This window comes from Mercurialis annua, linkage group LG3, assembly GCF_937616625.2.
Source record: "Mercurialis annua linkage group LG3, ddMerAnnu1.2, whole genome shotgun sequence".
Classification (NCBI taxonomy): domain Eukaryota; kingdom Viridiplantae; phylum Streptophyta; class Magnoliopsida; order Malpighiales; family Euphorbiaceae; genus Mercurialis; species Mercurialis annua.
Genome location: NC_065572.1, coordinates 66,912,054 through 66,938,207, shown reverse-complemented (window position 1 = coordinate 66,938,207; position 26,154 = coordinate 66,912,054). Strand labels below are relative to the sequence as shown.

The 26,154-nt window shown below is 38.4% G+C and overlaps 3 protein-coding genes across 4 annotated transcripts; 1 reads left to right on the top strand and 2 right to left on the bottom strand.

Moving 5' to 3' along the window:
• Window positions 1-399: 399 nt before the first annotated feature.
• On the bottom strand, window positions 400-9,198 carry LOC126671275 (uncharacterized). Its single transcript, XM_050365031.1, has 15 exons — window positions 6,256-9,198; window positions 6,039-6,167; window positions 5,765-5,956; window positions 5,601-5,653; window positions 5,199-5,493; window positions 4,888-5,014; window positions 4,655-4,807; window positions 4,134-4,247; window positions 3,091-3,281; window positions 2,770-2,985; window positions 2,388-2,663; window positions 2,149-2,296; window positions 1,921-2,054; window positions 1,240-1,326; window positions 400-1,154 (listed from the first exon to the last, which is right to left on the bottom strand). The coding sequence occupies exons 1-15, from the start codon at window positions 8,872-8,874 to the stop codon at window positions 1,068-1,070; spliced, it is 4,821 nt and encodes a 1,606-aa protein (XP_050220988.1). The 5' UTR covers window positions 8,875-9,198; the 3' UTR covers window positions 400-1,067.
• A 1,189-nt stretch (window positions 9,199-10,387) lies between these two features.
• On the bottom strand, window positions 10,388-15,039 carry LOC126673450 (pentatricopeptide repeat-containing protein At1g18900). Of its 2 annotated transcripts, none has more exons than XM_050367602.2 (2): window positions 14,874-15,039; window positions 10,388-13,364 (listed from the first exon to the last, which is right to left on the bottom strand). In XM_050367602.2, exon 2 carries the CDS (start codon window positions 13,359-13,361, stop codon window positions 10,740-10,742), a length of 2,622 nt encoding a protein of 873 aa, XP_050223559.1. In that variant the 5' UTR covers window positions 13,362-13,364; window positions 14,874-15,039; the 3' UTR covers window positions 10,388-10,739. The 2 variants fall into 2 exon arrangements, with proteins under 2 accessions (XP_050223559.1, XP_050223560.1); XM_050367603.2 differs by lacking the exon at window positions 14,874-15,039 and adding an exon at window positions 13,743-14,820.
• Window positions 15,040-17,332: 2,293 nt separating this feature from the next.
• On the top strand, window positions 17,333-19,663 carry LOC126675257 (uncharacterized). Its single transcript, XM_050369867.1, has 2 exons — window positions 17,333-18,963; window positions 19,044-19,663. The coding sequence occupies exons 1-2, from the start codon at window positions 18,457-18,459 to the stop codon at window positions 19,536-19,538; spliced, it is 1,002 nt and encodes a 333-aa protein (XP_050225824.1). The 5' UTR covers window positions 17,333-18,456; the 3' UTR covers window positions 19,539-19,663.
• The last annotated feature ends 6,491 nt before the right edge of the window (window positions 19,664-26,154 follow it).

The following is a 26,154-nucleotide window of genomic DNA, read 5'->3' as shown; positions in this document are numbered from 1 at the left end:
CAATTTCAATTTCGAATTATTTGGATTGTGAATGTGGAAATATTCCATTGAAAAGGATTTTTAACTGAATCATAGATGTCACCCAATTACCTAACCGTATTATGAGTCCATAATTTCAAATTTACACTTACAGTTTCTTTTATCTTTTATAGTCCATTTTGGGTTTGGATCAAACTGTTGGTAATTTTGGCATGATTTATATTACATTTATTGATAGGAACTTACTTTTTAGTAAAATATCCAAAGCACAATAGTCCCAAATCAATAATAAAAGCAGAAGGTCAATAGCTTGAAACAGAATGTAGATTAATATGTGGCAGCATAACTGAAAATGTGAAAGGGGAAATTTAAAAAAAAAAAAAGCAAAAAGAAATAACATGCACTAACTAACTGAACATGAAAAAAATGAGCAAAATTAGATTTACTATGAAAAAACCCCATCTAAATTATATGATCATATGCGATAACAATGAGCTGCATATGAAAGAGTAAAATAGACACAAAGGGGTCATAATGTAATCTGTACATAAACCTCTTCAAAGAGGGAAAAATTGGACACCTATAAGCACCTCTGCATCTAATTCACTAAATTCCCCACTTACAACTGTTACTTGTATATGCTCCCGCCGACCATCCAACATTTATTCGTCATCACTGATGAAGCACTTTATATTCTTCCATTGCATTTTTCAAAACTGAATCACCTTATCGGAACGATCCACATAACCCTGTCAAACGTATTACACTCTAGGCTCTTCTGTTAACAATTTCTTCAAGCTGAAAAAAAGAATATCTCCCTTGTACATTTGTTCTTCCTTGTGAAAATTCCATATCTTTCCTACAAAACTTTCCGATATACACGACAACTCTTTGTTTTTTAAATCACTATTTTCTTTTCGTCATCATAATGTTCTTTGCCCTTCAAAACTATTGCTGCATTTCTTATAATACCGAATCCATGCAATGTAGAACTAACATCTCATAGCCGACAGCAATAAAATGTTCGAGCCATGCCAAGCCAGGTGTTTTTCTTGTGCAGCAAACAAAGTTGCCAAGTTCCAGTAATACTAACTTACAGCTTCAAAAAAGAGAACCTGAGGTTGCAAGTGCCCTTTCTCACACATGGAAAGAACATCAGCCCAGCTACCGATCACCTGAAACAGAATAACAACTGTAAAGAAATAGCTACACACCGATTATCGGAAATAAGAGACGACCAACAATAGAAGAGAAAGTTACCTTAACAGTTTTGTCATCATACATAATCCATCGTTCATGGTCCTGACTATAGGCGAAACAATGGTAATGTTGGCCATAATAGCAAACCTAAAAGTAGGAGTAATACGATGAACAAAGTTAACACCCATAAGTGGAGGAAAACGAGGAAGTTAATACAGCAAACAATGAGGGAAACCCACTCAGCCGAAATTAATGTTTCAATTTCTCAAAAAAATTATCAATTCATGCTTCCTGAGAAAAAAAAGATTATTAAATGAGATTTGTTATTCTCGTGCAGGGATTAAGAGCACATAATTGCACATCCATTCTCTTTTTCATTTATTGACTCTGTACTAATTTTAAGGGTTCTACTCAAGATTCCACTTCCTTGCTAGCTAAATCTTTTAGTTAATCTTCAACATTCCTAATTGGCCTCAGTTTTCAAGTGTTTAATCATCTTTCATCTCTAAATGACTACAGAGGCAGACTGAAAAGGATCTATTAGCCAACATCACGTAATTTAACATTACGGCTTTGAGTTGAGTATTATCCCTCAGAAGACATTTCTTATATATATAATTATTGAGAGAATCAAACAGAAGATTTTGTTTTTCACTTTACCAACTCTGACCAACTTTTAGCATCAATAATCAAATATTGATGAAAAATTAATTGAAGATCATTCTATTCTATTTTACGTACCACCGAAACCAATCTATGCGTGCTTTTTGGATCTAAACCACGGTAAAGAACACTGATATCTATCTCGGTATTAAGAGCTGCCAATGTTGCTACAATATCTCCCACATTTTCACAAGTATTCTGCCAACCAAGAACTACAAAACAAAAGGAATCATAGTTTTGAGTTTCCGCAAGTAGCACCACTAATTAGCAAACGACAAATTTCATTTAACTTAAAGGAAAAATTACCTGTTGTAAAAACATGTGGAGGAGTTGATAGAATATGATGGATATAATTTAGCTTCCCACAACCGCCACTCTCAGGATCACATGCTAATTGATGATTCATCTCCACTAGATTTAAAAGCTCATCAAAAGAGCTTTCAGCACACATACCCTGAAAATTTAGGAAACTGAAGTAAGCGGAACAAATTTTACACCTCCACTGACAAGTGGTTGCAAAAAGCATCGGTACCACCAGCACAAACCTTCATTGTTCGAAGCGCACTGGCATTTATATTATGAAAGAAAGAAGTATACTTCAGATGTCTGGACTCCAAACCACAGCTGTAACAGTTCAATCTTTCAAAAATGTCCATTCCAAAAAGAGAATGTACTATACAAGAACTGCTTGAACAATCCCAAGACCCCTTAGAGTTACTTTCCAGCGATTCAGAATCAGAAATGCTTAAACAGGGAGTGAATGCTTGATGAAGGCAATCAAATAATACAGCCAATACTTCAGACGCATCATTCATCTGACCCTGTGCGTGTAAACTCTCACATTGTAAGCAACAGGAGAAATACAATTCTCAATGAAGTATAACTTACACAATGCAAGATTTACAAAGACAGTTCCGCATATAATACCTCCTGAAAGAAATTACTATCTGGATACAAATTGCTCAAAGATATCCTTAGGGAAGTAGGCGCAACAGCTTCTCTCCGCATATCTGTGGATGCAATGCTCAGGGCAGTGAAAATTTCATATAATGCACAGACAACACATGGTTCTCCTATATGAACGTGCTCTGATGTTGATCTCCTCAAAAACTCCTCCCGGAAACATCTTAAATGCCACAAGGACTGTGCTTACAAAATAAACCACGAAGAAAAAAGGCACAAAACATAAAAATGAGAAGCACAGATTAAATCAATTATGAAGTAACATAAATTATAGCTGGAACTCACCTGTATGATAACATTCAGAAAACAATTGTATTCACCAGTGTCATTTTGCAGGCCCATACCAACCACATCAGTTCCATTTGCATCTTCAATTGCAGCTGTATTAGGTATTTCAACAGAATTCTTAACTTCCATAGACGTGCATTGTAGATTCCTCAAATTTGAAGGTAGTTTTTGACGTGCTTGAAATGTGTCTAGAAAATACAAAATATACATATTAGATAGTGTTGAACACATTTGTAAATCAGTAAAAAGAAAATAACGTTTCAGATGCTGATAAATATGTAGTCGTATGCATTGCACCTCGGAACAGGCACTACTAGCCTAAAACCTGGTCAGCTCCATCAAGAATGACGATCCAGAAGATCATTCCATAAGATGATAAGTGAAAACCACAAGTATGCATTATGTCATCAGTGCATCTAGATGGGAGAGATACTTCAAACTTCAGATGCAATCCCCAACCTTTTTGAGTCAGATTTATATGTCCACAACTTTCAACAGAGTGGTAGTATTATGCAAATTTACCAAAGATAATAAGAGAACTTACTATTCCCTCCCCCCCCCCCCCCCCCCCCCCCCGCGCGAGATTAGTCAAATTTTTGTTTTCCCTCTGAATTCTAAAAACTCATTGTTTTACCCCTATTATTTTAGTTCCGTATAACTGAAATTCTCTTATAAGGGAAACTCCAATTATTTTAGTTCCATTTGATTTAACCGAATTCCCCTTGTAAGGGGATTTCAGTTATCTGATACCCAAAAATCAGGGGGAAACAGTAACTTTTTAAAATTCATGAGAAAAACGGTAATTTTGACATAACCTTAGGGGATGATGTAATTTTCCCAAGATAATAATGAAGAAGGCCCATATGAAGCCAAAATCAGATATTTATCAACTTCAATGTAATAAGGATTCAGGTTTTCCACCTTGGTAATAAGTTTCCCTCCTAGTGCAAAAGTGATAGACCAATACAACAATCCATGCTATAATAAAAGAATAAAAAAATTTGTTTATCAATAAAATTTATAATAAAAGAATTTCTTACCAAGACTTTGGCGTACAGCCATTTTAAGGTCAGCTTGGAATCTTTCCTCATCATCCTCCTCTGCCTGTAATTGTCTCAAGGTCTTAGTCCCAGAGTCCCCCATATTTGAAGTAACTGTTCACACATAAACAACATGTACTAAAATTAGCTTTAACTTCATGGTGATTATCCATCACCGGCTTTGAGGGATAATTGCTGAAAAACTTTTACTAGATTGCCCATAACCAACCTTAGGCAACAAGTATGTAGGACAGCAGAATATGGAAAAAAAAAAGTCAAACAATCGACATCAAAGCCTAAAATACTTTGATTTTGATAAAATGGAGTAAGCAATAAACAGCCAAATTAAAACAGATTGATCAGGTATTGAACTGGAAGAGACGGTCTAAATTAATACACATCAGAAGCCAGCAGCTTAAATCAAGTTAGAAAAGATCCTAGTTCATTCGCATGCACCCAATTAATTAAAAAATGAGCCCCCAAAAGAAACAAAAGTGTGTGATCACAGCAAAAACACATACTATTTCCATCTTCAACAGTATTCTTATCAGTTGAAACTTCTTGACATTTTCCATCAAAAGATCTAGCAGAATTTTTCTGCCGCCTGCTTCTCCTTCCTGTTCGTCTGTCCGATGGCAAAATGCCATTTTCCGTAGCTTCTCCATTACATAACTCTGCAAGACAATAACAATAAGGTTTTGAAAATTACAACCAAACTTAGCCTCATTCAGAAAGCCTTTTCTGTAATGCTAACCTAGCTTTGCTTTTGTGTTAGGTGAAACGCTAGTAATTTGGCTGCTGGACATCGAAGAAGGCTTTGTTGACAATACAACACCATTTTCCTTAGTCTTGACTTCAAGAATGCTGTTGGTCAATTGTTCCTGAAAGTGCAATGTTGTTCAAATTTAGATAAGGCTTTTATACTGACACATTACAACCTCCAGCATTTAATTCCAGAATGCCATTTTTAAAGGATATGGAGATGGTGAAGCAGTATCAGTTGAACACATAAATCTATTTCATGAAGTCAAAATCAAAAGGAAAACCTCAAAGAGTTATACTCACTGATGGCTCAAGTGCAGCATCACCACCAGGGACCAGGTAAACATCATGCATTTTATTAGCCACCTTATCTGGAAAACCCTGATTAAATTTCTTGAATTGTTGTTCAGCAAGGTGCTTTAGTTTAGCCTCATTTTCAATTTGTCTCTGGTACTCCAGAGTTTCTTCTAGCTTTCTTTCCTCTTCTTCAAGCTCAATTTTACGTTTAAATTCTTCCTCTTGTTGTTTCATGTCATCACCATTCACCAAATTAAAAGCCTCAGAATCTGGGTCACCATCCAAAACACCTGGAAAGGAACTGCAGCAAGAATCAATCAAACACAATGATCTAAACTTAGTCTGTGTGTTTATTATTTGCAGCATGTTGCAGCTAAAAGTGCTAAGGGGTTTAACAGTGAGATATACCCCAATTCAATGGACTCGTCATGCAGCAAGTCCTGTTCATTTCCAAAAGTAGCCTGAAACACAATGAAAATTTAGATAAGTGCCACCAATTATAGATTATACTACTCACTTATACCACGGTGAAACTTTATCTGAAGGAGTTAGCCAAAATATAAATTTTTAACCTTCAGATCCTTGGTTTTCCTGTAGTCTTTGTTCTTCTTCTTATCCTTTGACTTCTCCTGAGTATTTTTTGACCCATCATTTCCTCCTCGAGCGCCCTTCTTAGAATCAAGTGCCAGTTCTGCTAAAAATGCTTCTCTAGCAGCATCAGATTTCTCGGTGGCATCCTTTTCAGCTAAATCCTCCAATTGTGCCTGCAAAAAGAATTGTCAGATAAAAGAAATTGCACGGCTTCCATCGACTATCACAAACAGTTTTAAGTGATCCAGTACAAACCCTCATGTAAGACTTCACCAGGGGTAACAAAATCAACCGATAATCATGGGCAGAAACAGGCTCGAGTTTGAGTTCCAAATGCTGCATCCCAGTTACGTTTCGCATTATTCGGGCGTCAATTTTGCTGAGCTGCATAACAAAACAACCAAGTTTAAGTGGAAGAATGGCTGCAAATATCTTTTTTATTTACAATAATCCCTATAACGAACAAACTCACCTCTACTGATAATTGGTGTTTTTGTCCATCAATCACACCTTGTATACATGTGTCCATTTGATTTGCATAGTCCCTTGTTCTCCAATCAACATCTTCACCAGATTCCAAGTCACACAACTGAGAGGTCACACCACCATAAGTATCATGATATCCAAATTGATTGCGATTCATCTCCTCTACTTCTTTTAATACATTTGCTATGACATCTGACTCAATACCACTGCTAATAAACAGATCATCATTTCCACTGTGGACAAGGTTGTCCTTCCGCTTCCTAAGTACATACTCGTAGCAGCTACGATCATGCATGTCGGACTCCCTCTTCTTATCTTCTTCAAGGCAGAGATCCTCTATAGATTGCAATGCTTCTTCGTAGCTCAAATGCTCGCATTTTCTCTCGCAGAGGCTCTGCAGGTGGTAAAACTCTTTTTCAAGAGATTGGAGAATCTCCATTCCTTGATGGACTTTCTCTTCTTTTGTTTGCATCCATGATTGCAATTGCTCCCCACTTGAGGGGCCTGCAAATATCCATGATAGTAAAGAATCAGCATCAGGTGGAACTCCAACATGAGAAGTATTTGTGGCCACATCATACGGACTGCTAGGGGCATATTCAGATGGCAATAGACATTCATCCAAGTAGAGACACGAAGCATCACCATTAAGAACAATTTTATCTTTAATCTCGAAAACTTGAGCAGCATTTAAATCATCTATAGTACTACTTTTCTCAGAATATCTTCCCAAACCACAAGAATGAGATAATTCCTGCAAGAATTTGAGGATCTTTCTAAGCTGGGATGCATCCAAAAAGCGAATGCATAATAGTGTTTGATCCACGCCATGGTTTAGAAGTTGAGATCCATATGCAGAAGTATGAAGCTCGTGAGTTGTAAGTTGTATCAACTTATTTAAATGGCTTGCAGCGAGATACTTGTGTTTGACAAGCGCCTCAAGTGATGCATGAATTTTTTCAAGGAGCTTTTCTCGCTCCATGTCCTCTGATAATGGCCAGTTCACGGGCATTGAAGTCCGAATACCATTACACTCTTTACAATCAACAGTGGAAAAATTATCTATCTCATTGCTATCTCCTATGCAATCAATATATCCAGAATTTTCAGTTGGATTCTCTTTCTCCGGAGATGAATCCCATGCATCTTTAAAGCAATCGTCACACTCAGCAGTGCTCCCTAAATACAAATCCTCAACAACTTCCCCGTCCTGACATTTTTCTTGACTTGCAAGCATCTTAACTGCGGATGAAATATCCAATGGTTTCCAAGAAGAATTAAGAATCATCTCAGTCCATTCATTATCTGCACTTTGGGGCAAAACAGCTTGCATTTTCGGCATAAGATTTCCCATGTGCTCTTGCACTACATGATGTAAATGACTCTCAGAATCAATATACTTCTCAAAACATCTACAACACATCCAAAACCTCCAAGTTTTATTCTCCTCAGCAAATGCCAACGCCTCATTTAAAACATCACTAGCAAGTACATTCTTCGACAAAGCAAAATAATTCTTCAAATCCTCAACTCTAATCTTCAAAAAATCTCTCTTCATTTCCAAAGTCATCAAATTCCAAAACGACTTCACCCAATCCTTCCTCTCCTTATTACTCCCACCCTTCCTAGCATTTCCATACTTTCTTCTATCCCCTCTTTTATCACTCGCTGAGTTCCCTTCCAATCCCGTATCAGTCCTCTCTCCCTCAACCCTACCCACACCACTCTCGGATTTCTGCTGCAACAGTCTCGCAGCAGCAACCCTTACCTCAATCTCCTTCCTTCTTTCTTCGGGAGTTTTCGTAGCCTTTTTAATTTCATTAGATCTCCTAGTTTGCACTAACCTAACTTCCATAGGATCCTCGGTAGCTCTCCGAATAGGAATCAACCTAATCTCCTCACCAGTCCCTAAATTCTTCATCCAAGTAGAAATCGAAGCAATACTAGATTTCTGCTTCAAACTCCTCAACTCATTCTGCACATGAGTAATTCGAGCTTCCGGAGTCGTAATTTTCTGTTGACTCTCATCTTGTAAACTCTCCTTAGCAGGATCAATTGGATTCTCTATCTCTAAGGCACGTTCACACTCTCTTAAAACCTCCTCATACTCTTTACCATCATTAGCCGCTTCGTAAAGTAAATTAGCATAAAAATGAGCAAATTCAATAGAATTCGGAGATAACTCCGCGGCTTTACGAGCAGATTCAATCGCATTTTTCAAATGACGTTGTTTAGCATTAGGATCATCAATTATAGAAGCTACTTTAACACATACCGTCCCTTGCACGCGGTGAATCAGAGCGGAAGTCTGCGGCACTGAGTTAGCACCATCGCCGTGCTTCACACACGACTCTTTCATTAAACGCAGCGCTTTGGTGTGATTTCCGCGGCGAAGAGCGGTTAAAGCGCGCTCACATTCGACTTTAATTGACGAATAAGACGATAATAAACCGTTAGATTGAACAGAAACCGACGGTTGTTCGACCTTCACAATCGCAAGATTCGGCGATGCCTCGGATTCATCACCGGTGACCGCCGCTGCCGATGACGGCGGCGGAGGAGTGTGTTTGGAGCGGGAAACGGGAAGACGCTTCTTGTGCCCCATGGATTTAGTTAAAGAATCAACTGATTAACATCACACGGAAATAAATGAGATTAAATTGGAGAGTTAGTAATACGGCGGGGGTTTGGGAGAGGTGTGTTTCGTCGGTGACGGAGGAGGAGTGACCGGCGGTGAAATCTAGGTGGAGAGTGGGGGAGTGAGGTGCGGGTGAGTGACAGACGGATACCTACCCATTGTTGGTGTAGAAGAGGAGAAGAAGAATGAAGACGAATAGACGTGAAAGAGGTGAGCTAAGGTTTTGTTTGGTTTTGATGAAATTGAAGAGAATTATGAGATTTAAGATCACGGCCCAACTATGAAATTTCCAAACAAAATTGTAAAATTGATTCTGATTTTAATTTTTTTGTGTTTGTATACAACTCAACTACAATTGTAACATCTATTGAAATAAAGTTATGAATTACTTTTATTCAAAAAAAAAATTATTACTATATTTATTAAAAAAAAGTCTTTTTCTTTATTCTTCTCTTTTTTCTCATAATATTATATTTTATTTTATTTTTCACTTTTAGTATACTCTCTTTTCTTCAACTTTCACCTACTACTATCTCCAATAAATATTATCATTTAATAGATGATCAACGATAAATTTTGATCTCAATATATATTCAATCAAAAAAATCAATTTTTTTACTCACAATTCAAAACTACGTCTACTTAACTAGTTTTATTAATATTCTATAGTGTGATTTTAGATTTGTATAGTTAGATAAATGAAATAATATTTTTTTTTACCAATGAATTACAAATCAAATGATATGTGCGGTTCATAACATTTTGCTAAAATCGTGGGATCAAATTCTTTTACAAGCGTCAAAAATCCTCCTCCACAAATGATAAGTAAATTAATAAATAGTTTTGTTATAGTTTATGTATTAATTCATCCATATGCAATTGTGAAATGATATGAGATTTTGATATTGAAGTTATATAATTGTTTATTTCTGTTGAAATGAATGGATATAATTGTTTAGTCATGTATGAATATTAAGTTTCATTGAATTTTAGATTAGTAATTACTTTTGTTATAGATGAAAGAATAAGGAAAAATAAAAATATCAATTATATTTTGGTAATGATTTTGCCTAGAGCAATATTTGCATGTCTCTTTATGTACAAATGAGGTTTGAGAAATTTCGTTTTTGGTCAAATGAGACATATGTTCGTGTGATTTGCCTACAGGAGCAGTCTTTCCTCGTGTTTTTGTGCATACTTCAACTCATTGTTTAAAAATCAAATCACAATCGGTTCACAGTTCAATCGATTTAATCATCGGTTGAACCGCTTAAATCGATTCATACATCAAAATGGTTGAACTGAGAATCTGGATTTCAAAGAGGAAAAACAATGAACTGGAGTGACATGCAATCTTCTGTCGAACTGACCAGTAACAATGAGTCGAAATATTAACTGTTATAACTGACCAGTAATTTGCAGTAACTGACCAATAGAATTCGAGTCTTAAAACACTGATTTGAAATATTAAATGATAAAATATCATAATAATGCATTTCTATTGCTTCACTTCAAGTACTCAAATATACAATGCGATCCAACCCTGTGTTTCTAGACAATAAATCAATCTAACTGTTGGGAATGACAAACAATTCAGACGAATCAAATACTAGAACAAGGCCCTTCAAAACAGACAGCATAACTTCTTGAGTCTATTTTTAACTTCTAAAGCAACACCATTAATGCTCACTACAATGGAGCTTTAATGAAAGTCAGCATGAAGCTACAATACAATTCAAAACAGATGAAACTATACATACATATGATGCCCTTCTACTTGCCGCAACAAAATTGTACTCGATCAGCAATGGTGATATAATCGCTGCTATTTATTATAGTAAATGCATACGGTCGACGTAAGATTCGAGCAACCACTTGTTAAGAGGCTCACCACATCCTACAAAGCATCCGGAGTTGCCGTTTTCGGTGAAAAATGGGAAGCTGAAAATATGCAGCAATTCTTGAACTGCCTGCCTCACCATGGAAGTTCCTGTCACCCTGCTTCGACGGCCCCATCCAGTCACTATATCAATACGACCGGGACTAATCCCGTAGACTAGCATCTGCTGGCGAAACCAAGCGAGTGTCCGGGACAATGCTGTCACAGCTGTACCGTCAGACATGACGTGCAGGTTAATTAGCCAATAGCTAGAGCCTTTCTCCTTGAGAGCATCGGGATATACATTTCTTTGAGCAGCCACCTCCCAAACTGAGCCAGCCTCCTCCTTGAGCCCCGACTTGTGAAGAAAATCAACAACGGCGTCTACAAGTCCTCTTTTGCTCTCTCTATCTTCACTATGCATCAGATCCAAGAATTTGCTAGCATGATCTCGTACATTTTGACCATCAGGTCCAGCTGATGGCATAGATGACAGGAACATATGAGCGGGATGAGCGGTGACTTCCATGAGGTCACAGTAAATCCCCATGTCATACGGCGAGCTTGCGTCTGTGCAACAACTGAGAAGCAATGTATAAGTTTGCAAAGACGGGTTTAGACCCAGATTCAGCATGCTCTGAAGCAAATTATAAGCATCTGCTAGCCTGTTAACCCTTAGAAATGCACTAAGAAGAGAATTACATGTTGGCACATTCGGACGCAAACCAGTTTGAAGCATGGTTTGGTACCAATGCCAAGCCTTTTCAACATTCCCAGCCTTTCCCCACAAATCTATCAAAAGACCATAGACAGGCTCATCAGGCACCCAGTTCTTCCTTTTCATCTCCGAAAAAACAGCTTCTGCTTCATCAAGATTACCACAATGTCCAAGCACCTCCATAACTATACTATAAGTTACTTTGTCAGGTTGAAATCCAGCACTCTGCATGTCACGGTAAAGCTTTAGTGCACTCTGGTAATTCCTCGCCTTAGCTTGCAAAGCAATCATTATGTTAAAAGTGACCAAGTTAGGAACACAGCCTTGATCGACCATCTCACAAAATAGCTTGTGGGCAGCCGCTAAATGACCAGCTTTTCCAAGACAGTTGATTATTACACTATAAGTGAATGTGTCGGGAGAAAGACCGGCTGCTTGCATTCTCTGATACATCTCCATAGCAAAGTCAAGAAACCCAGCTTTTGCATGAATATCAATGAGCGTGCAGTAGGTAACACGATCAGGTTCACATCCTAACCTTTGCATATCATGGAATACATCAACTGCTTCATTCAGGTAGTTTGCGCGACCATAACTGTGAATAAGACGGTTATAAGTTACAACATTAGGCTGACATCCATCCTTGACCATCTGATCAAGCAATTTGTTAATTGCACCAAACTGCCTGGCACGACCAAGGATGCCAACCATGGTTGTGTAAGTATGGCCATCATGGTTGAATCCAGGTTGCCGTTTCAACCAATAAAAAAAATTAAGAGCAACTGTATGATCTTGAAGCTGTTTTAAGACTTGGTTTGCTTGGTATGCGTCCATTGTATAACTAAGATTTGCAAGAGCCTCCTCTGCTGCAGGACCCCACCTATTATGCTTCAGTATCTGAGAAACATTTTCCACAATGTGCCCGCAGCTAGCAAACTGTCTGGTACTTGGAGCCATTACCACTGGCATTTTAGCATCTCTCGGGGGGTTTCTAAAATCATCAGCAAAGCGCTTCCCTATCTTTTTGTCTGAATTCTGTACATTGGCGTTAAAATTTCTCATTAACCCATTTGATTGATCTTTTGGTTTCTGAGGTATAGTACTCCTTCTATTACTTGTTTCTGAATCTATACTATGAGTTTTTGCCGTATTACCAGTTGGGGTATTTGAACCGTGTTTGAAACCTCTGCTAAAACTAGATTTCTCACTTTTGTCTTTTACGCTGTTATAGTTACTGGCAGTGGAACCCCCTGCTTCCTCTGGAGATGCTTTTGCATAAGCTTTAGAAAGATTCTCTCTCCTGACGGGTTTCACATTTGAAGACCTTACAACAGATTGTGGCCTGGTGGGGTCAACCATGCAGTTTTTAGGTAAGTTTATTCCATTTCCATCAGACATAGGAAGTTTGTAGTTTACCAAATCGGACAGAAAACTAACTGCTGCAATACCTGCTTTCATAACCTGATCTGAAATTGGAGGTGATGAGTGTGCAGCATCATTCTGAACAGCATCAATACCGCTAGCATAGCTAACACAGTCTGATCTTCTTATAGAAATTGGAGGAGATGCAACTTTTGACAGAGTTGAGCGGTTAATGCTTTCAACTTTCTGAGGAACCAACAATTTCCCAGCATCTCCCAATAGAGAGGCTTGTACCCTTGCTGAAGTTTTCGGCACTATGGTGGATCCTTTTTGTGAAAGTAGAATTTTATTTGCTGTTTGCTGCCTTCTTGGAACACAGGTTTCATCTTCCGAGCAAGTGCACGAACTTCCATCCGACGCATTACACCGTGAACCATTTAGAAAAAATGACCTTGCGTTACTGGAAAGGTTACTTAGCTGCTTTGCTCTTAACATAATCTGCAGTGGGTACAAATACATGCAACAAAAATCCATGGTAAGAGTCATAATTATTAACATCAACTTTGAAACACTTTGAACAACTCAAAACTTAACACTATGATTTGTTAGCTAATGTGCTAACACAAACTAGACAACAATAACCTGCTCAAGTTATCTGCCTAAGTTATATTCACATAGCAACTGCAAAGGGAGCATAACATAGAAAAGCAAAGAACTCAATCGCCAATGTGAAAACATGACAGATGCATGAATGCCCCGAATACAATTCTACTCAGCAAAAATACACAATAAACAGACTCATAGATTAGCAATATCTCTAATTTAGATTCTTCACAAACACTTCATAGGAATAGATGAGACTTAACAAGACAATACCTCAAGTTTCTTGGTTAGATGCAAGCCATTAGACGTCAACTGTCAGATAAAGGTATGATACAATTGCAACCAAACGGCATATTCCATGAGTAAAGGGGATTAATCATAATCGAATAGTTCCTTAATATATGGATTCACAGTTTCATATACATAACCATCCCTTAAAACTTATGTGAACTTCACCGGTATTTACATGGCATTAAGAAGCAATTTGTATTTTCTGAAAGATCCAGAGCATAAATCTTTTTATAAAATCCACTACCGGCTAGCCTCTCAGCACCAAAATAAAGTTGCACATTAACAGATTGACATTCATTTCTCTACTCAATATGCTGCTTGGAACAGCAATAAGTGTTGTTCAACTGTATGTAAATGTATGTGTCTATCTATTTATGCTGCTCCAAACCCTGAACCTATATACTTTGGATCTTCGTCAATCATCAATTATCACTATGTTTGTATCTATCCAATCAACAGAAGGAAACAAAGTCAAGTCAAGTAATACACCTATGGAATCCTAAAATTCTCTTCCGGCCTCCAAATGTAAAAATGGTGAGTCTCAACTCATCAACCATATTGCACAAAAATGAAAATGCTACAACGGAAAACATTAAAATGCGAAAGAGCCAAACCACATTTGAATAGATTATTAAAAAAGAGTTCCCGAGCTTGAAGCGGAAATGAAATGCGGAACATACGAAAACTTGTGTACAACATAGTTCATCAAAATGCACCTGACACTTCAAAATCCAAATTCTAAATTATAAAGTTGCATTCTTTGTAATCCTCTTTACCAATTTACACCAAAAAAACAGCCCTTGAATTCACAAAGAGCACTAATTAGCACAAGTAATCAACAAAAAGACAGTAACTTTTATCCCAAAAAAACAGAATCTTGATACATTAACACCAAAAGCATCAAGAATCACATTAAGCTTCAATCTTTAATAAACAATAACCAAATTACAAGGAACCCCATATTTCCAATCACCAAAACAAACCCAAACTATCAAAACAGACCACAAGAAGAAGACCCACAAGATAAAAAAACAAGAATATGGCAGCTGAATCAAGAATCATTGAACTTAAGCAAAAATAAAAACTATATAATAAAGAAATAAAAAGGTGTACCTGAAGTAATCTATAAGCTTATACGTATTTTTAAAGAGAGAAGGGCATATGTTTTTTTGTTTGGTTGGTAGGAAGAGAGAACAGGAGGGAGGCGGCTCTGTTGAGTTCTTCTTCTCTCCACCGTCAACTCGTGAGTTTTTCCAAGCAAGTGGGGAGAGTGAAAAGGTCTAAGGTTAACATTTTCATTTTATATATTTTTTCTAGTTAATATTTTTTTACTGTTTGTTTTTGATTTTTTTAGAAATTGTGTGGCTTGCACGTGAGAGTTGCATTAGTTTACCTATAATTTTGTTTGTTTTTTTTAACAAAGGCTAAAACTTTCATTGATGAAAATGAAAATTACATAAATGAATGGTTATTCAACAAATTAAAAGAACTATTCTAAAATAATGATGAGAGCTGTTAATACAGTCATCGATTAGGGCTTTTCAACCATCAAAAGGTTACCCAAAACATACATGGTTCAAATTGAAAATACGATCTTGAAACGTTTGATTCTTGAAACTTCAAACTTTCCAAATCCCATCTTCAATATAGATCCATTTGTGATCTTCCAATTTTAGATCTACAAAAACATAGATCTAAAGCTCGAACGGATCAAGAGGAGTTAAAAACTTTATTCAATCAAAATAACATTCAAATAAACACCTTAGAAAAAAGTTTATTGTAACAAAAAAATAGATCTGCGATTAATAATACTATGGGCGGAGAGAAAATGATTTTCCGGTTAACCGGAAAAATCATCATCTCCCACCTTAGAAGAAGATAAAGAAGAAAAGGAATTTTTTGGTTTTAGAGAGAAGGGAGGGAACTAGTTTTTTGGTTTTTTTGGTATCTTTGACAATAGCCAATTCCCTATAATTTTGTAGAACTTTATAAATTAAGAACTTTTTTTGTACCAAGTTTTTAATCTAACTTTGGCATGTTTAGGGTGAAATAGGGTAAAATAATTGGACTGTTATAAAGACATTCAGATAAGCCAAATTACAATCATGATGAATGATTTCAACATTTATTTTTAATGTTAATTTTATTTTTGTAATTTTCAAGCTATCAAATTTAATCAATCAGCAGTAATATAAAATGTCGAAACTAAAAAAAATAAAAAGTGTAGTAAGATAAATTCTAAAATAAATACTGACGCGGCAGTATCGGTTGAGAAAGGTCTATCAGTTTTAAGCGCAGTTTGCCGTGACTCGAACGGTAGGGTTATTAGGAGTGGTGTGTCGATGTTGCAAGGATGTATTACGGCAGAGATAGCAGAAGTGAAGGCTGTAGCGTTTGGCCTTTCTATGTCCAGGGATCTGCAGTTCAACAATTTTATCTGTGAAATGGACGCAAAAAACGTAGCAGATAGGTTACGTTCTTCCCATGCAGAAACAGACTACTTGCAGGTTCTAGTTGATGATTGCAGGGCTGTTAGCTCGAATAGGAAAGTTTCTTTTGTTTATGCTAATAGAAATTGTAATCAAGTGGCCCATGCACTTGCTAAGTGAGGTGTTTTCGTTGGTAGCGATCGCATTTTTGACGGAAGTGTTCCTTTTCCGGTCAATGAACTTGTATCCGTTTTAGTTCATTAATAAAATGCATCTTGTTTTTCAAAAAAAAAAAAAAAACATCAGCATCATTCATTACTACCTGATGGAGTCTGCCTTCTGAACCGGTGAGTGAACCTGCAAAACAGGGTAGAAGCTAACCGGACGGTGGTTGTCCGATTAACTCTCCGATGCTAAAGTCAGTTTAGAGCTTTGAGCAGCGTTTTGAGTATATGAATGTAATTGTGGTTCTAGGCATACCTCATGCTCCTTTTATAGTAGTCGAATATACCTAGTAGAGTTGTATTAGGTAGGTGAATCCTACTTTGTAGGGATTCGGCCGTATCTTAAGGATTCTCCTGATTTGTCGAGATCTACCTTAATCTGATAAGAGTCCTATTTAGGAACGTCTTCCTAAATAGTCTTATCTTCCTAAAGCAGAGCTTATCCTTCCATATGTAGTGTTTGTGTCCAAATAGGACAAGGTTTCCATATTTAGTCGTGTATCCGAATCCCGGACCTGACGCGCTCTTGGCGGATCATGTGGGATTCGGTCTTTATTAGTGTATTACCGAATCTTAGAGATTCGGTATCTCCTTCATATCTTTCCGTCTTCAGGGGGAGTCCGGTGTCGCCTGAGAGTGGATCTCCTGCAACTCGGCTCCATTATACTTACAGTAGGATTCGGTATCCATCATTAGCCCCCCCGCAAGTGAGCTGAAGTAGTTTGGCATTTATGCCTTAGTGGATTTTAGCTCTTTTGGAGCTGAGTTCTTTTATGCGGGCGAGTCGCTTTGCATTCCGGGCGAGTCGTTTCATATGTTTGTGGGCGACGTTTCATCTTTAGTAAGATTCTGCGTTGCCACGTGTTGTCCATCAGTAGAGGGTTATGACTGGATGAAGGATAAGTGTCTTCGCGCGCTATTAGTTGATCCTTATTTGTAATTATGGGATCTCGTCTTTTCGGTTTCTTTGGTTTAGGCTATATAATTGTTCATTTTCTTCAATTTTCTTTCTTCTTTAACCTTTGCTTTCTCTGCAACTGCTTAAACCTTCGATTTCTTCAAGCTTTCTGTGGGTTTTCTTCTTCTGCTGTCAAGATTCCTCGTTTTCAAGTTGCTCCTTATCTTTCTTTTGATCCTGCGTATTTGCTTGCGAGGTATTTTACCTTTTCTCTAATTTAATTTCTTGGTAGTTTTTCGGTTTTCATTTTATTCCTTCTGTTCTTCTTGTTCTTCGTCTTGTTCTTCTTCTTTTCCTTTCTTTTGATCTTTTAGAGTTTTAATTTCATTATCATTCCGTGTTTCCCCCCCATTTTAAAAATTTTAAAATGTCAGAAGTAACTGAGGGGGCGAAGGGTGCTCGTGACGAGCTAGAATATACCCGGAGCTCCTTGTCAAGAGAGCAGATACTCGGTTATTCCGAGGAATTTAGCTTTCCCGAGTCGTATGTTATTCTGAGACCGGCAAAATCGTATCGGGCGAATCGTAGCACCGATTCGCCTTCCAAGATAGTAATTTTTCATGAACAGCTTTTAGCGGGTCTTAGGTTTCCCTTAGAGTCTTTAATCGTAGAGGTCTGTCATAATTTAGGTGTTCCTTTGGGTCAACTGCATCCGAACGCGATTCGCCTTCTTTGTTCTTTTATGGAATCGTGTAGGGTTCGGATGCAGGAGCCTTCGCTTGCTCTTTTTAATTATTTTTATGTTTTCTCCCGCCGAAAGGGTGAGGAATTTATTTTTGCTGGTGGTCGACCGAATCGGTCTCTTTTTAGTCTTCCTTCTTCTTTGAAGGGTTGGACCCCTAAGTTTTTCTTGGTTCAGCACTCTTCTTTCTCTTCTTTTTCGCGGAGTTTTACTTCTAGTAAGGTTTCGCTTACTAATGTACCTGATCTGGATGATGGGGAGAAGGATTTCGCCCTGTCTTTGCTGTCGGACTGTCGTTTTGACAAGCCCAAGTACAGCGTTCTTTTAGAACAGTATTTGAGTCGCCGTGAGATACTTTTGGCGGGTCTTCCTTTAGAAGGTATTTTTCTAATCTTTTGTTGTTATGTTTTTGTTTTGTAGGATGTCGACTTCTCTTGAACATTTGCTTGACAATTTTCATGTCGATATGACTGTAGATATGGGCGAGGTCACCAGTGGCGTTCCTAATCCGTCTTCTGTCGCCGTACCGGATCCAACGCCTAATCCGGTGGATCTTGGTCTTGCTTCCGGCGATCAAGTTCCTGCTGCGACTTCTGAGTCGCCTTTGCTTCCTTCGAAGGAATCAGCTCCTTCTCTGAAGGGGTTGCCTACTGGCGGTCAGAAGCGTCCTGCTGAGGACCAGGCTGGGGCTTCTGCCAAGCGTCCCAAGAAGAAGAAATCTTCTGGGGTGTCTTTCGAGGAGGCACCTCGGTTTGCTGCTTGGGCGGACGCGCAAAATCCGCCTCGTCTTTCAAACGTCGCCATTCTTCATGCTTGCATGGAGAATATTATGATAAAGGAGGACATTGAGTCCATTGATCGCGAGCATGGCGATAATTTGGCTGAGTTCGCCTGTCTCGGCGGTTTTTCGGTATGCTTCTTTCTTTTTTATATTATGATTTGCTTCTTCTTTTTTCTTTTGTTTTTCTTATTTGTTGTTTTCTTTCGCAGGTGGTCCAGTCCATCGCTGTTTTGGAGCGCCGCCGAAGGGATGCGGTGGATCAATTGAAGAAGCTCCAGAGAGATTCCGAATCCTGGCTCTCCGAGAAACAAAAGATGGAGGAGGAGGCTGGCGAGGCGACTGGTCTGATCCAACAGCTGAGGTCCTCCGTATCTACCAAGACTCGGGAGATTTCCGCTTTAGAGGCTCGGGTTCGAACTTTGTCCGAGGAAGTCGAGTCTCTACAGTCTTCTTCAGGTGCTCTCACTAAGGAGAGGGATGATCTGAAGAAAGAAGAGGGGCGTCTCCGCCGGCGATTGGGTGACTCTGGGAGCTTTTATTCCCAAGTCATGACTCAATACCGGTTGGCGATCGGGGCAAAGCTGCGGGAGCAGAATCCTGGCGTCGATCTTTCTGGAGTCAATCAGTTGGATCCTGCTTCTTTGGCGAAGGAGGTGAAGGCGAAGCTTGATAAGCAGAAGCAAGACGCTTTGAATAAGGCTTAGTTTTTATTTTCTCCTTTTTGTATTTTTTGTTTTTTAGTATTTTTTGCTTTCGCCTTTTTTTTGTATTGGATCGTGGGCGGATCCTTTGTAATTTTGCTTCTGTTAATATAATGATCTTTTGACCATTGCTTTTCTTTAGTTGTAGAGTTAATCTAAACTCGTTTGTTATTTTGAGAAGTTAATCTAAACTTCTGCTGGTATGACTTATTTGTAGGTCCGAATGGATCCTTTTATTTATTTGACTCGGACGAGTCTAAATTATTTTTAACTAAGATTCAAACGACTCTTGTTAAATTGTATGTATTAGGTCTCGAGCGAGCCTATAAGGTTTGTTTCGCCAAATCGCCTTTTATTTCAAAAATGGAAATAAGTACAAGCCATGAATTTATTGATAATACTTTCTCAGGTGTTCTACATTCCAATATCTGGGTACCATGGACCCAGTTATTGTCTTTAGTCTATATGCGCCTTTGCCAGTAGCTTCTTCTATGATGAAGGGGCCTTCCCAATTAGCTTGCATTTTCTTTACTCCTGCGTTTCCTCTGCCAACTTCCGCGTTTCGTAAGACCAGATCGCCTCTTTGAAATTCTCTAAAATTCATTCTTTTATTATGGTATTTTGCGGCTTGCTTCTTGTATGTAGCGGCTCGGGCTACCGCTTCATCCCTTCTCTCCTCTAGTAGGTCTAGACATAGTCTTGTTCTAGCCTCATTGGTTTCTTCTTCTAGATAGTTTACTCTGATACTGGGTATGCCAATTTCTACTGGAATTACTGCTTCAGTGCCGTAGGCGAGCCTGAAAGGTGTTTCGCCAGTTCCTTTTCTAGGAGTTGTTCTGTATGCCCATAGAACGCTGTATAATTCTTCTACCCAGTTCTCCTTGTACTGAGAAAGTCTCTTTTTTATTCCTTGTGCTATGGTTCGGTTGGTGACTTCTGTCATTCCGTTTGTCTGGGGGTGCGCCACCGAAGTAAATTTCAAATTGATCATTAGTCTTTTGCAAAATGCCTTGAACCGCTTGCAATTGAATTGTTTGCCGTTGTCTGCTATTACAGTGTGGGGTATGCCGAATCGGCATATTACTTCGTTCTTGAAGAATTCCTCTACTTTGGCTGCGGTGATGGTTGCGACAGGTGCTACCTCTACCCATTTTGTGAAGTGCTCTATTGCGACGATTAGGAATTTCGCTTGATGTTTTCCCGTTTCGAACGGTCCAACTATGTCAATCCCCCAAGTGGCGAACGGCCATGGGCTTTCCATTGATCCTTGGGGCACTGCTGGTACACGACTGATGTTGTCGTGTCTTTGGCATTTATCGCATTTCTTGACTAATGCTTTTGCGTCTTCTTTGATGGTCGGCCAGTAGTATCCCTGGAGTATTGTTTTTCTTGCTATGGTAACTGCTCCTTCGTGCGCGCCGCATATTCCTTCGTGGATTTCCTTTAAGATGGATTCTCCTGTCTGAGGCGAGACACACCTAGACCATGGATGAGTTAATGAGGTTCGGTAAAGAACTCCATTGTGAAAAGAGTAGTTGGCAGATTTTCTGATGGTGCGAATGGCTTCGACTTTGTCTGTTGGTAATTCGCCACGGTCTAGATATTTGATCAGTGGAGTCGTCCAGGAGTCGACCTCCTCGATTGCCATTACTTCTGTTTTTCTGGTGCTTGGTGATTCGAGAATTTCCTTTAGCTGCATTTTAGTGAATAGATCTCCGAGTTCTGACGCTGATTTGGCGATGGCGTCGGCTTCGGTGTTTTCCTCTCTCGGGATTTGAATGATTTCCCATTGTCCTCCTTGTGCTTCCAGCTGTTGAAGCTGTGTTTTGACTTGACTCAGGTATTCGATCATCCCTGTTTCTTTGGCTTGATATTCTCCCTTGACCTGATTTACCACCAGCTGGGAGTCGCTATAGATTTTTAGGATTTCCGTTCTTATTTCTAATGCGAGGCCGAGGCCTGCAATTAGGGCTTCATACTCAGCTACATTGTTGCTGGCGGCGAATTGGATGTTTACTCCATATTCGATCTTGATTTTTTCGGGTCCTTTGAGGATGGCTCCTGCTCCAGCTCCTTTTTCATTCGATGCTCCATCTACGTGGAGTTCCCATACCAAGGCTGGTTTGGGTTGGCCAGTCTCGGTTGGAGTTATTTCTGCTACGAAGTCCGCCAAAGCTTGTGCTTTCAGAGTTGGGCGAGGTTCGTATCTTATGTCGTGTTCGCTGAGTTGGATGGACCAGTGGACTAATCTTCCGGAGGTTTCTGGTCGTTGGATCGCCTTTCGCAATGGTTGATTTGTCCTTACCACAACGTTGTGACTTTGGAAGTAGTATCTCAGCTTTTTAGCTGTGGTCAGTACGGCAAGTGCCATTTTTTCGATCTCGGGGTATCGTGTCTCCGCGCCCTTCAGGACTCGACTAATGTAGTAGATTGGCTTCATCTCGTTATCTTCTTCCCTTACCAGCACTGTCCCGATGGTCTCGTGCGTGGTGCTGATGTATAGGTATAGCGTCTCCCCTTTCAGCGGTCTGCTTAGCAATGGAGGGGTGACGAGGAACTTCTTTATTTCTTCAAAGGCGTTCTCGCAGTCTTCATTCCATTCAAATTTTTGTGTTCCTTTGAGGGCTTTGAAGAAAGGCAAGCATCTTTTTGCTGAGCAAGACATGAATCTACCGAGTGCTGTGATTCGCCCGTTGAGTTTTTGAACTTCATTTATGCTTCTTGGTGCCTTCATGTCCATAATTGCTTTGATCTTCTCGGGGTTCGCCTCTATTCCTCTTTGAGATATCATGAATCCCAGGAATTTCCCGCCTTGTACGCCGAACGTGCATTTGTCGGGGTTCAGCTTCATTCCAAACTTATTCAGTATGTTGAATGTTTCTTCAAGATCTTTTGCATGGGTTTCTTCCTTCTCGCTCTTGATGATTAGGTCGTCTACATACACCTGGACTCGCCTTCCTATCTCGTCTTTGAACATGAAATTCATAAGTCTTTGGTATGTTGCTCCAGCATTTTTCAAGCCAAAAGGCATTGCCGTGTAGCAGTAGGTTCCTCCCTCCGTGATGAATGAAGTTTTTTCCTGGTCTTGCTCCTTCATCTGGATTTGGTGGTAGCCTTGAGCTGCGTCGGCTAGGCTATACATCGCGTGTCCAGCAGTAGAGTCCACGAGTTGATCGATATCTGGGAGAGGGTAGCTATCTTTAGGACACGCTTTGTTTAGATCGGTGTAATCCACACACATTCTGTTTTTCCCGTTGGCTTTCTTTACGATAACTACGTTAGCTACCCATTCGGGGTAGTGGACTTCTCGTATGAATCCTGCTTTCTCCAGTTTTTCTACTTCTTCAGCGATTATTTTCTGTTTTTCTTCCGAGAACTTCCTTTTCTTTTGCTTCACTGGGTTCGCCGCTTCTGCTACATTTAGATCATGAGTAATGACTTGGGGGTCTATTCCGACTATTTCTGATGCGTTTGCAGCGAAGGTTTTGACGTTGTTTTTCAGCATGGCCGTGATTTCGCTTTCGATCTTTGGGTTCATGTTTGCGCCGAGATTTACTCTTTTCTCCTTGTCGAGTTGGAGTTTCTTCGTTTCGCCTTCGGGTGCTGTTTCTTTTTCTTCGATGTCGTGATTAAGGATTTCTTCTATTGCCATTGCTTCGCCTGATTCTTTTATTGCTTGCTCGTAGCACTTTTTCGCCTCGGCTCGGTTTCCTTGTATCGTGATAATTCCTTGTTTCGTCGGTATCTTCATGGTTAGCGCCTTTATGCTCGTCACGGCGGCTGAGTCGTGGAGGAAAGGTCTCCCCAGTATCGCGTTGTACGGCAAGTCGATTTCTACGACGCTAAACCGTATAGGTAATTCCTCGCTCTTCCTTGTCCTTCCTAGCTTGACATCGAGTGTAATTGTTCCGTTGGGCTTAATTGGCAAGCCCCCAAATCCTACCACAGGCGTGGCATTTCGTTTTAGTTCCGCTAGGTCTCTTCCTAGGCTTTCGTAGGCCTTTTTTGTTATTAGGTTTATTGCGCTTCCTTCATCGATCAGGATTCTCTCAACGTTCCAGTGTTCGATGATCATGGCCACCACCAGAGCTTCGTTGTGCTCTTCAGCTATTCTCCCGAAGTCCTCTCCGTCAAAAGTCACTGGAGGAGGAGTTGAGAGTTCTGTTGCTTTTCGTTTTCTCTGTGTCGTTTGATCCTTCAGGTTTACTCTTTCAGAAGTCATCTTCTTCAATGAGATTTGTTTTTGAGTTCAGAAAAGCTCCTTCTTTTGAAGTTTAGTTAAGCTTTTCCCACAAACGGCGCCAATTGATGGAGTCTGCCTTCTGAACCGGTGAGTGAACCTGCAAAACAGGGTAGAAGCTAACCGGACGGTGGTTGTCCGATTAACTCTCCGATGCTAAAGTCAGTTTAGAGCTTTGAGCAGCGTTTTGAGTATATGAATGTAATTGTGGTTCTAGGCATACCTCATGCTCCTTTTATAGTAGTCGAATATACCTAGTAGAGTTGTATTAGGTAGGTGAATCCTACTTTGTAGGGATTCGGCCGTATCTTAAGGATTCTCCTGATTTGTCGAGATCTACCTTAATCTGATAAGAGTCCTATTTAGGAACGTCTTCCTAAATAGTCTTATCTTCCTAAAGCAGAGCTTATCCTTCCATATGTAGTGTTTGTGTCCAAATAGGACAAGGTTTCCATATTTAGTCGTGTATCCGAATCCCGGACCTGACGCGCTCTTGGCGGATCATGTGGGATTCGGTCTTTATTAGTGTATTACCGAATCTTAGAGATTCGGTATCTCCTTCATATCTTTCCGTCTTCAGGGGGAGTCCGGTGTCGCCTGAGAGTGGATCTCCTGCAACTCGGCTCCATTATACTTACAGTAGGATTCGGTATCCATCACTACCCATTGATTGAAGTTTCAATCATTGATTTGAATTATAAAATAATACAAATTATAAATTATTTTAAAACTACAAATATTTGTAGTTCATAATTTTATTAATATCAAACTATAAATTATAATAAAACTTCAAAATAATCTAGGTGAAAATGGAATATATACATGAAAAGAAAAGAAAAATATATACCAATAGCGTTTGAACTTGTTCAAATTGTTTATTCTAGTTCTTGATTTTTTTTTAAATACGTGTTTTAGCTTTTTAAAGACATATCAAATAAGTGTTTTTAGTCAAATGATTTTTAAATTTATTAATATGGTTTGCATTTAAATTTCATATTATATAAAGGTATCATTGCACAGACAATCATAATTATTTTACTAATATGACATATAAATTTAAGTAAAAATGAGATATATTTTTAATATTTAGTACATCGATGACCAAAAATAGCCAAAACAGTTTATTCGATACATTTGAGAAAACAAACACTACAATAAAAAAATAAGTTTAAATACCAAATACAAAAATTATAAAAGTTCAAATATCACCAATGCAATTGTTTTTTGTAAGTACTAAACTTAACTGTATAAAGTTATTTTTAGTATAATAATAGTGCAGAGTGGGGCAATTGTAATACACATAGAAACAAAAAAAATGATAATTCAAAGTCAAATTAAGTAGTTTTATAATAGAAAAATAGAATTTTAAAATCTAATGTTTCTTGTTGCTCAAGCTGATATCTATTTACCGAATAAATAAATAAATAGACGCAGAATCCCCCTGATTTTAGGGGGACCAGATTCTGTTGTGTCCTCTTCTTTTGATACAATAACCTGAACTCGCCATAGGATACTCGCTCTGTACAAACAATTTGAATTGGCCCAGCCCAAAATAAGGCCCTGTTATTAATTAGTTGACATATTCTTCTATTTATTCCAAAAAGGGATAACATGTATAAATACCTAAAATAATGCATTTCTGTAAGACAAAATGCAAACCCTTTGTTTATAGTAATTTAGTAAATTTTTATATTTTTATATAGAACTTTTTAATTATTATTTAGTTGGACTCAAACTCATTCATATATATATATATATATATATATATATATATATATATATATATATATATATATATATATATATATATATATATATATATATATTTATGAGCTCTCACATTCTTATTCATTTATTGTCAATTATTTTTTCCTATTTTAATAATCAACAATTTTTATGTAATAGTATCAAAGTAGGTTTGATCCGATCTTTAATTTTTAATTATCTGTTATAAATATTTAATTCCAACGATCCAATTTTGTATTGTCGTTACGTATTACTAATTTAATTTTATGAGAAATGTCATTTGATAATCTAATATTCAGTTCTAGTTACTTTTAAGGGACACTGGAAAAGAAAGTCTCATAATACTGATTTAATAAAAACATATAAAGTAAACATCCAATTATTTTAGTAAATAAAATTGGATGTGATTGAGGTATCATCGGACTTTAGTGCAGTGGACTTGGGCTTGGGCTTGAGCTTGGGCTTGGGTAGTAGGAGTGTAAAATAGAGAATGAAGGATCACTTCACCCCTCAACTTCACATAAAACAAAAAACAAAAAAACCATTTCCAAGCAAAGTAGATCATTTTAGCTCAATATTAACATTTTTGTATTGAAAAGGTCCTTCCCCAGTCTCACTCTTTTACATGTGTTA